The sequence below is a fragment of the Budorcas taxicolor genome, chromosome 4 (genome assembly GCF_023091745.1).
Source record: "Budorcas taxicolor isolate Tak-1 chromosome 4, Takin1.1, whole genome shotgun sequence".
NCBI lineage: Eukaryota > Metazoa > Chordata > Mammalia > Artiodactyla > Bovidae > Budorcas > Budorcas taxicolor.
In genome coordinates, this window is record NC_068913.1 from 65480196 (window position 1) to 65492681 (window position 12486).

Sequence of the window (12486 nt, forward strand, 5' to 3'; positions counted from 1 at the left end):
GATCTTTCTGACCCAGGGATCGAACCTGTGTCTCCTGTGTCTCCTGAATTGCAGGCAGATTCTACTAGATGAGCCAACTGCAAATAAAGTAAAAAGAAACAGAGAGGAGGGAGACTGGAACATAAGCAGAAAATATCCATAGCAAGAAGAACTTCCCAAGAAAATGAAAGAAGAAACCATACAAGCTACCATTGTATTAATGAAATGAAAGAAACATAATTTTTTCTTCGTTTGAAAAGTATGAACACAAGCTGGAGGGATGAAAACCACATTAGCAGCAATAACAAGGAAAAACAGAATAAACTAAAAACAAACAAGGTAAAGAGAAATGGATAAAAAGCATACAAATCAAAAGAGCAAAAAGGACAACTAATGAGACGATGCCAGATTTGGAAGACAATGTAAGGTTAATAATTTATAATAATGATATTGATTAAGAAAATTGATACTCAAAGGTATTATGGAGAACATTTTTCAGAAATTAATAAAAACTTAAATCTGTCAAATCTTACCTTGTTCTGGAACAAAATGACACATACAAGATAAATCGACTGAAGATAATTGCTACTGAATTTACCGTCTTTTAAGGATTTAAAAATAAGTCGGATATGGGCATCCAGGAAGAATAAAATAACTCAGTCAATAAGAAGCTTTTTAAAAAATTTCAGCCAGCCTCACACTATACCCCAGTAACTGTAGACATCAAATGGAAAGCCCAAAATTCTGAAAGAAACTAAGATAACCTTCAAGTATAAAAGCAATAAACAATTTTCAAGAATGCAAGAAGATGTATAAGGCTTTCCTCAAATCTACTGGGTGATAAAATTCAACTATCCAAGAAGTAAATCAAGATAATTCAGGAACAGTATAAGAATTGGTGGTAAGCTCTGAGTGGATAGGATGAAAAGACTAAAAACAGTGATTATTAAACTGCATGTGAATGTTTTAAACTTTGACAAAATAAATAATAGTAAGTTACCAACACTGTCAGAATTCAATAAGAAGAGAGGAAGAAGAAAGAATAAATATGCTGCTTTTATTTTTTTATAACAAGTGTCAGTGGGCACTGCCAAAAGTGGAAATACCACTTTAAAAAATTGAAATATCAATTTTTTACTTTTTTTTCTATCCTTCAGGGGGAGTTCTTTTAGAAACTGAAATATATTGTTGTGTACAAATATTTACGTAAAATTCATTTATTCCTTCCATTTTATCTATTTCTTTTTTCTATTAGGATACAAATTTAAATATAAAAACCCATGATTCTAGTTTGTGAATTTTACTCTATGTCTAATCGGTAAATCTGTAGACAAAGATGGTGACTCAACGGTAAAGAATCTGCCTGCAGTGTAGGAGACCGAGATTTGATCACTAGGTCAGGAAGATACCCTGGAAAAGGGGATGGCAACCCCCTCCAGTATTCTTGCCTGGAGAATTCCATAGACAGAGAAACCTGGTGGGCTACATTCCATGGGGTCATAAAGAACTGGACACAAGAGTCAGACACGACTGAGTTACTAACACTTGGACAAAAATACCAGGCTTGATGTTTAATAGGTGCTAACAAATGTTAATTCCCGATAGTAAGATTGGAACAACTTTGGTGGAACAGCTGTTAGTTTTATTTTTGGTATTCTTACTTGTACCTTTCAATAATGCTTAAGTTTTATCTCTCTCTTTCTGTTGTTTGTTTGTTTGTTTGGGGTTTTGGTGTTTTTTTTTTTTTGGTCACATTGCATGCCTTGAAGGATCTCAGTTCCCAGATCAAATCCAGGCCCACGACAGTGAAAGTGCTAAGTCCTAACCACTGGACTGCCAGGGAATTCCAGATAATGTTTGAGTCTTAACTAGTGCACACAGTTCTATACTTTTTGCAAAAATCACAGTTATTTTTTTTCACAAAAGTTATTTTTTAAAAATTAAAGGAGCAACATCAATAAAGTATGAGGGGAAATGTGATGAAAATTTTTTACCATACAATATAACACCTTCTACCATTTTGGGGAACATTAAATCATCCTGTTGAGAGATGAAGCAAAATTAATAAGTCAAAAAAACTATAATTCATGAAATAAAAAGATTCACAATCTTTAACAGACATAGAAAAAATATATTAAAATCATTATATTGTCTAAATAAAAAGTGAAAACTTTAAAACTTTCTTGAAAAACCATTAGAATAACTTACAATAAAAATTTTAACTGATAAAAATAAAGAGATATGTATGTGTATATAATATCTAATACATGGAAGAATCCAAGTGCAAAGAAACCACAACTCACATACAAGAAATGGAAACCAAAGAAAACAGAGAATATCACAGAAAATGAAAAATGACAAAATACATCAAATGTAGCAATTTTAAATGGACTAAAAGGCAACAGCCTTTGAAATGGCTTGAAAAATCCAATCAAATTCTGTTTATAAGAGTTACACCTGAAATAAAGTTACAAGTTAAAAAACCATAGACAATAGTATGCCAGTAATTAATAACAAAGTGAACTCAAAGCAAACAAAACAAAACAACAAAAAAAATTTTTAATGAAAGCATATACACCAAAAAAGATCACTTTATATGGGCAAAATGTTTTAAACTAACCAAAAAATAAAATAAATATCACAAACATAAGCTGAATACATAAAACTACAATATATAAGTCAAAAATATTTAGATAGTCAACAAAAAATTGACAGAAAAATATAGTAATGTAAGGCAAACATTCCACTCCTGAGCTAAAACAGATTAATAGAGGAAAATATCAATAAGATTGCACAGGCTCTGAAAGTCACAATATATGTTCCATCCTACTTCCATGAATATTTACAAATATTATGTGGAATATTAAGCCACAAAGGGAATCGTTAAAAATATAGCAAAAAGTGTATATATAAGCCAACATTCTTTCTACAAACCACAAGGGCGGGGGGGAGACAAATTAACTGCAAATGTTGGACTAAAAAATGAAAGAAAAAGTCTCCTTTGAAATTTAAAATCTCTAATAAATGTCTTCAAAGAAAACAATATCCTATCTATGAGTCTCAATTTTTTTCATATTTAAAAGGGGTTTTAAATGAAAAACCCTTATAATGTCTTTCTAGCCACCCCTTACCCTGACATACACAAACTACAATGACTTTTATGTATCTACCAAGCATATACCATATGTTTAGCTTTCTGACTGATTATTCAATGTGATATGCAAAAGCAGAACAAGTCCCTACATTAAAACAGTGTATGATCAAATTAGGGAGTGAGGAAAAGCAAAGAGGAGTCACCAACATACGATGAATATTTCAGAAATTCAAAGGAAGAGATCAGGGTAGGATGGAAAGGCTTATGTGTGTGACTTGTTAGGACTCAAAGAAGAAATCTGAAAACCCAGAAAAGAAACGGGAAAAACATTCTGGTTAATAATACTATATCAATGAAGGCTAAAGAATAAAATGTTAAATACTGATAGTTATAAAAAGTTACTATAATGAAATACAGTCTAGGAAGAAAAACATAGTACTAGACCAAATTGTTTATACTACAAAATGAGTTGTAACAAGATTTTAAAGCACAATGGCTATGGCTGCCAGCTGAAGTCTGGAAAGACTCCCATCACTCTGAATGTCCATTCAAATAGACTTCCACTTTTAGATATATTTCATATCTCTGGAGAGAATAACGTTACCGATAAACAATGATCTTTATTTGCCATTTGGGAAACTGACCGTAGCAGAGGTAAGATACTCGGCCAGACTTCCACAGCTACTTCATGCAATGAGAGGAAAACAGTGACAGCTAAGAATTTAAAGAACATTATCACATTCGGGCTCTTCTGATTCTGTACACTATATTTGTTTCACATTCCTAGAGTATAACAGACAAAAATTAAAAGAATTAGACTAAAAAACTCTAATCAAGAGTGCCATTTATCCTGAAAAGAAAGTAGGAAACCCAGACAGATTCAAAGTTGGTTTATAATAAACAAGGTAGAGAGGACTAAGACTGCCAAGTAGAAGGGAGTGGGAGGAAATAAAGCATCACAGTTTCTGAAGAAAATGCTGTTATTACATATAATTGCACCAACTTGATCCAAATCCAATATTTCTTATTCATTGAAAAGAAACATATTAAAATAGCAGCAATTTCCTTTACAAATAAACACATTCAGCCAAGGAAGCTTCTCCTAAAAAAGTTTAACCCTCAAGGTAATAAAAAGCAGAAACAAAGTTATTTAAGTGTTCTAGCTTCAAATAATAACTTCTAAATACAGATATGCTATAGTTAAGTCAGTAACAATTTTTTTTAACTTTGTAAAAATTACAATGAAATTCTTTCAAACAGTCTAATCCTATACTTTTACATTAAAGTGCATAAATGTAAGAAAAATCTTCCAATGAATAATTAGAAATTATTACTATATATTAACTGGAAATCATGAATGGTAATAGCTGCTTAATTATTTATAATTATGATCTTTAAAAAGCTATAAGAAACAGGAAGTTTCACTTACAAACACCTAAATTTAGGTCTGACAGACAAATTTTGAATATAAGCATCTTGCAGCACACACTATATAGAAATTTGATTCCTCCCTCAAGATATTTTCAGTTATTATATGACTCTTGACTTGTAAGTTGCAACTGGACCAGAAACTATAAATTAACCATAAATATCCATGGAGAAACCATATCTCTGAGTTTCTGTATGAGTATGGTAAATCTTAAAATAGGTGCACATCCCTTGTAAATACAAGTCACAAGTGTACTGTAAGTATTTCAGCTAAAGATGTTATCTCTATAAGGTCTTTCTACCCATTACTCTCCCATGGCCCACATACACACAAAAACCACAGTGAGTTTGTAGTATTTAAAGATACTGGCTCCTAGGGGCATTGAGACTCTAAGCCAGGACGGATCACACACCCACCAGTGTGAATCTGTGTTCTTGCACCTGAGCTGTCACTTGGGGGGCCAAACAGAACAGCTCTTGAGTGGATACATGAACTGCTGCAAGAATTACTCTCCCAGAAGAGAAATACTTGATACTGCCCTGCTGGCAAGATATTTTTCCTGCTCTAAATCCTTGTAAGTAAAACTGATATAAAATGTCTGGTGAATCTGAGTGTTTGGTTGAACTTAAAAGACCATCTGGTAGACTGAAAAACCTAACCTCAAGATCTTAAATTTTTCTTCAGACACAAAAGAACTGCAATTTGTGTTAAGTGCACAGCATTTTCTCATAAAATATAAGAAGCAATTTCTTTTTAAAATATTCAATGTTTTCAAAACATTGTTTTCATTTTTCTAATATGTAAGCTTCAGATTAACCATTAATATAAATATAAAGGACTTTCATAGAGCCTCCACAGTAATACTCTACATTCAGCCTCTTAAATTGGGGGGATTAGTCACACTGATCAAATACTGTGAGCACTACTGACAAATTCTCGATATGATTTTTAAACATTCAATAAAATTATCTAAATAAGTAGAACTGAATAGATCTGGGAATCCATGAAGCTTTATAGAAAGTTGGTTTTTATACATTTATCGAGATTTTTAATTCTAAACATAATCTGAGATGCTAAAGAGTTTGTCAAGATCTTGCCTCATATACTGACAAGCTATTGCTATTTTTGATAGATTTTGTAGAGTTCCTGTTAAGACACGAATTTTGTCTTTCATTTTAAATGCAAAAAAGTGAAAGTGAAGTCGCTCAGTTTGTCCAACTCTTTGCGACCCCATGGACTGTAGCCCATCAGGTTCCTCTGTCCATGGGATTTCTCAGGCAAGAATACTGGAGTGGGTTGCCATTTCCTTCTCCAGAGGATCTTCCCAAACCAGGGATCGAACCCAGGTCTCCTGCATTGTAGGCAGATGCTTTATCGTCTGGGCCACCAGGGAAGCCTAAGGCCCCCGTTTAAAACTTAAGCTGTCTGGCTTCCTCCTGGCACCATCAGGAGAAACTGCTGCCCTAATGTCTAACCCCGTCCTCTACATGCAGCAGGATGTACCCAGATTTCCATCCCATTACTAAAATTCATCCCTTTATGTCTCAATGGCTTTTTCTTTTCAAGGATCTTTACTAAAAAATGAACTTAACTCAGCACTCTGTTATGACCTAGAGGGTTGGGATGGGGTGGGGGTGGGGAAAGGGAGGCTCTGGAGGGAGGGTATATATATGTAGACATATAGCTGGTTCATTTCGTTGTACAACAGAAACTAACACAACGCTGTAAAGCAATTATACTCCAATTTAAAAAATTGAAAAAAAAATCGACACTCTCTTAAACACATAATCATTAGCAATTCTGCACCATTTGACACAGTAAGTTCTGAAACAAGCCTTGAAGTGTAACATCCTCACAGTCTAATAATAAGTGATCTCTAAGTGGGATTCATTAAATGCTTAAAGAAATTCTCTTCTATTTTAAAGAAAATTATCTATCAGGTAAACTATTTTCTTGAAATCTTAAATTTATAAAGAATATCTTGCTAGAGATACTAAATAAAAATGATTAAAGGTGCTAATTAAAGCTTTTTTATATTCTTTTCTAATAAAGACTTCCCTGGTGGCTCAGACGGTAAAGGGTCTGCCTACAATGCGGGAGACCTGGGTTTGATCCCTGGGTTGGGAAGATCCTCTGGAGAAGGATATGACAACCCACTCCAGTACTCTTACCTGGAAAATCCCATGGACAGAGGAGCATGGTAGGCTACAGTCCAAGGGGTCTCACAGTCCAAGGGGTCTCAAAGAGTCGGACATGACTGAGTGAATTCACTTTCACTTTCTTTCTAATAAAATTTATATTTTAAATTGTCTTCATTGTTGATATTCAACTTCACTTGCCATTTTTTAGTAAAATCATTTGCCATTGTTTCATAAAACTTCTAGTGAATTCCTTCAGATACTCTTTTTAAATTAAACCACTTACTGTAAACAGCCCACTCTTACTGCTACAGGAACATGGGGAAGTTGAGTGGCCCATTTCAGTGTCACATCTTGATAAATATGCAACATATTATTATGGTTTCCAATCAAAGTATTTATTGTTCCTTCAGAAACTACGGATAGAAGAAAGAAAAAGAATAGTAAGAAAAAAATCATTTTCAACAGTTTTTACAATCCTTTTAGAGGATTTATGATGCAAATTAATTATAACATCTTGACTTAACGCATAAAGATTTTAAATAATAAAACATTATTAATAATATAATAATTATCAAATAATAATTATTTGATAATTATTAAATAATAAAACATTATTTTTCAATTTCAAGGTACCAGTACCAAAAAAGTTTTTAATCATTTATAAATATATAAAAACTATATATATAACTAGAGAAACTATAACTAGAGTGGCTAACATTTTTGCACTTTATCTAAGAGGATGAACTTGATTAATATATTTAACATATTTAAGCTATTGATTTACTAGACATTCACTACAAATAAGTTAGTCTATGAGTCATTACTATGCTCATTTCTCCTTATAAAAGAGTCTGATGTTCTCTTGGAAGCATCTTGAATAGCCACATCTTGGAAAGCATTATTATATACCTGAGGCCAATTCTACAAGTCATTTTGTACAAAGTAAAATGACTGACAAAACCAAATGTGTGCTTTATATCAAACCTCTATTCAAACTTTAAAAGCTAAAATTTCCATTACATGTTCAGTATAAAACTATTTTCCTAGTTCTTTAAAATATATGTGAGTGACTTGGGCTTTTTCTGGTGTATATAACATAGTAACGACATATGGAAACGATAAAAGAAAATCTTTCTACACACCTGAGCAATATGGGAGAAAACAACTTGGGCTATAATCAAGTTTCTTCATAAATCGGATTTGTCCATTTTCCTTAAGGCAAAAAAAGTTTCTCTCACCAAGAACAAAAACAGAAGATGATGACTGAATGAAAGACACAATACATATATCAAGGGCTTGCTCTCCAATATTTAGAGTCCAATCTACCTGCAAAGGAAAACTTATGATCAATTGCATTGCTAAAAAATATAACATTTCATTCACTTTGATATTAATACAATTAAGAAATGCTTTACAAAAAAGCAGGCATAAAGATTAATCCTCATTCATTTTTTTCTATTACCATATTTCTGATATTTTGTAGACTCTAGTAGTTTTTGCCCCTTTTACCATGTGATATAACAACTGTGGAAAATTCTTAAAGAGATGGGAATACCAGACCACCTGGCCTGCCTCTTGAGAAATCTGTATGCAGACAGAAGCAACAGTTAGAAGTGGACAAAGAACAATAGACTGGTTCCAAATCAGGAAAGGAGTACATCAAGGCTGTATATTGTCACTCTGCTTATTTAACTTATATGCAGAGTACATCATATGAAATGCCGGGCTGGATGAAGCACAACATGGAATCAAGATTGCCAGGAGAAATATCAATAACCTCAGATATGCAGATGACACCACCCTTATGGCAGAAAGCAAAGAACTAAAGAGCCTGTTGATGAAAGTGAAAAAGGAGAGTGAAAAAGTTGGCTTAAAACTCAACATTCAGAAAACGAAGATCATGGCATCCGGTCCCATCACTTCATGGCAAATAGATGGGAAAACAATGGAAACAGTGACAGACATTATTTGGGGGGGCTCCAAAATCACTGCAGATGGTGACTGCAGCCATGAAATTAAAAGAGGCTTGCTACTTGGAAGAAAAGCTATGACCACCCTAGACAGCATATTAAAAAGCAGAGACATTACTTTGCCAATCAAGGTCCGTCTGGTCAAGGCGATAGTTTTTCCAGTAGTCATGTATGGATGTGAGAGTTGGACTATAAAGAAAGCTGAGCCCTGAAGAATTGATGCTTTTGAACTGTAGTGTTGGAGAAGACTCTTGAGAGTCCCTTGGACTGCAAGGAGATCCAACCAGTCCATCCTAAAGGAAATCGGTCCTGAATATTCATTGGAAGGACTGATGTTGAAGCTGAAACTCCAATACTTTGGCCACCTGACACTAAGAGCCAACTCACTGGAAAAAATGCTGATGCTGGGAAAGATTGAAGGCAGGAGGAGAAAGGGATGACAGAGGATAAGATGTTGGATGGCATCACTGACTCTATGGACATGAGTTTGAGTAAGCTCTGGGAGTTGGTGATGGACAGGGAAGCCTGGCGTGCTGCAGTCCATGGGATCACAAAGAGTTTGATACAACTGAGCAACTTAACTGAGCTGAACTGAACCATGTGATATTAACTATTCAGCAATTCAAACACTCATATAAGTATAATCAAGGAGGTGAAGATCTGTATGTTGAAAACTGTAAAACATTGACAAAATAAATTGAAGAGTAAAAATAAAAAGATATGCCATATTCATGGATTTTAAGAATTAATATCCTTAAAATGTCCATACTACTCGAAGTGATCTACAAATGCAAATCCCTATCAAAATTACAAAGGCATTTTTCACAGAAATAGAAAAAATGTGCAAAGTTCATGTGAACCCACAGACACCAAATAGCCAAAACAATCTTGAACAAAAAGAACAAAGCTGGAAGCATCATACTACCTGACTTCAAAATACACTACAAAACTATTCTAATCAAAACAGCATGGAACTGTCATAATAAAATAGACATCTAGACTAATGGAACCGAAGAGGGAGCTGAGAAATAAAACTCTGCATTTACAGTCAACTAGTTCAACAATGGTACCAAGAACATACAATGCAGAATAGGGCAGTAACTTCAAAAAATGGTGTTGGGAAACTTGATATCCATATGCAGAGGAATGAAAATGAACCCCTATCTCATACTATATACAAAAACCAATTCAAAATAGATTAAAGACTTAAATATAAGAACTAAAGCTGTAAAATCATTAGAAGAAACAGGGAAAAGCTCAATGACTTTTCAGATATGACCTCAAAAGTACAAATGACATTAAAATAGACAAAGGGGATTTCACCAAACTAAAAAAGCTCTACAAGGGGAAAAAAGAGAAAGAAAGCTTATTATGGGATTATATGAAATCATATATGTGAAACTTTTGAAAATTGTAAAGCATTATAGAATTTAAAGTCTTTTATTCTATCAAAAAATTAAAAAGCTTCTTCACAGCAAAGGAAGCTATCAGTAGTGTGAAAAGACAATCTGTGGAATGGGAGAAAATATTTCCAATAAGGAGTTAATATCAGACAGCTCAACAGCAAAAAAAAAAAAAAGAACACTTTAAAACTGGGCAAAAGACCTAAATGTCTTATTTCTCAAAATAAGATATACAAATGACAAATAGTTATATTAAAAAACGCTCACCAACACTAACCATCAGGGAAATGCAGTGAGATATCACCTTATATCTTTTAGAATGGTTATTATCAAAAAGAAAAGATATAATAAGTGTTGGTGAGAATGTGCAGAAAAGCAAACCCTGTATACTGCTGGTAGGAATATAAAACATTACATCTACTATGGAAAACAATATGGAGATTCCTCAAAAAATTAAAAATAGAACTACCATATGACCCAACAATCCACTTCTGGGTATGTATCCAAAGGAAGTGAAAACAGAATATTGAGGAGATATCTGCCATCTCATGTTCATTGTAGCATGATTCACAATAGCCAAAACATGAAATCAACCTAACTTCCAATGATGGATGAATGGTTATGAAAACATGATACAGGAAGGGCTGATGCTATAAAATAGACAGCTGAAGCTCCAGTACTTTGGCCACCTGGTGCAAAGAACTGACTCATTTGAAAAGACCCTGATGCTAGGAAAGACTGAAGGCAGGAGGAGAAGGGGTGACAGAGACAGCTGGATGGCATCACTGACTGAATGGACATGAGTTTGAGCAAGCTCCAGGAGTTGGTGATGGACAGGGAAACCTGGGTGCTGCGGTCCATGGGGTCACAAAGAGTCAGACACAACTGAGTGACTGAACTGGATTGAAAATGAAAAAAATCCTGCCATTTACAATAACATGGATGAACCTGGAGGACATGATGCTAAGTGAAATAAGTCAGGCTCAGAAAATGAATACTGTATGACCTCACTTATCTGTGGAATCTAAAAAAGTCAAAATAAGAGAAGCAGAGAGTAGAATTTTGGCTTCCAGGACCGGGATATGGGAGACATGAGGATATACTGGTCAAGGGGTACCAAGTTTCAGTTATGCAGGATGAATTAGTTCTGAAGATCTAACGTACATATAGTTATAATACTGTATTGTGTACTCCAAATTTGTTGAGAGATCTTGATCCAACCACAAATATATATACATATGTACATACACACACATACACAGACACATATATACATACACATGAGGAGACAAATAAGTGTTAATTTGCTTAGTTCTGGCAATCATTTCGCAATTGATACATATATCAAAACATCTCACAGTACACAGCAGGTTTACATAATTTTATTTGTAAATTATACTTCAATAAAGCTAAAGGGAAAAAAGGCAGGTAGGGAAGAGGGTGAAAGAATATCGTATGTAAAACGAGCTGCCTGTATAAAGGTCCTGTCAGGAAGGGGAGGGTCCATGGCTTATTGAAAAGAATACACATTAAGAAGATGCCTGGCTCCACTGAAATGTTTCCATAATAAAGCTGTTGCATTTACTTTTCAAATCAAATTTAAAAATCAACAAAACCTACAGTCAAACTGCTATAAGTATGTTTCTATATAGAAACAATTTTGAAAATATCAATAATATAGAGCAGTTGTCAAGCTACTATAGTAGTATAGATAGGATCCTCTGTACAGAAGGGCTCCTCCAGGGTATCTTCATCTCTCAAAACATGGTCAATGTTTAATAAACGTTTCTTAAAATAATGAAGGAATGAATGTAAAATAGACATATAAAGAAAAAATCAGTCTCCAGTCAATTATTAATGTTTCTAAATCAAGAAAGCCTAAAGGAGCAAAGACGACATACTATTTTGAAAAGCTTTGGATGATAGGCACATATTGTAAACAGCAATGACAGTGAGATGAATGTACAAAGGCATCTGGACAAAGAGGAAGTAAGATTACCCTCAAAGTTAGGCTTTGAAGCAAGAATCAAGAATCAACAAACGAAAGGTCAAAGAAGAGATGCGAAAAGTCACATTAAAGATACATATACATTTCATGCCATTCAAAAAATGATTTAGGTATTAATCTTTTGGATTAAAGTATCTGAAGAAGGTATGAAATCTAAATGGGACTAGTCAGAGAGGCAAATGTCATCTGTGTGTATATAAGAAGAATCTGGAATAGAGGGATAGCACAGGGCATATAGGCATTTATGCACATTTATGCATCAGAGTATCTTCATCTCAATTAGGCTTCACACCAAATCATTCAACAATAAAAAAAAAATTTTTTTTTAGACAAATCATTCAGGCTTTCCTGGTAGTTCAGTGATGAAAGAATCCACCTATCAATGAAGGAGACACAGGTTTGATCCCTGGACCCGGAAGATCCCACATAGCACGGAGCAACTAAGTTGGTGTGCCACAGCTA

General features: G+C 34.0%; 1 protein-coding gene across 1 annotated transcript in view; it reads right to left on the minus strand.

Annotated features, from left to right (window-relative positions):
• Window positions 1-12486, minus strand: part of BBS9 (Bardet-Biedl syndrome 9) — a 469654-nt gene that overhangs the window by 327559 nt on the left and 129609 nt on the right. Inside the window, exons 8-9 of the mRNA XM_052638544.1 lie at window positions 7786-7969; window positions 6927-7056 (exon numbers count right to left, since the gene is read on the minus strand). Coding sequence (XP_052494504.1) covers window positions 6927-7056; window positions 7786-7969 — 314 coding nt within the window. The remainder of the gene's footprint in view (window positions 1-6926; window positions 7057-7785; window positions 7970-12486) is intronic.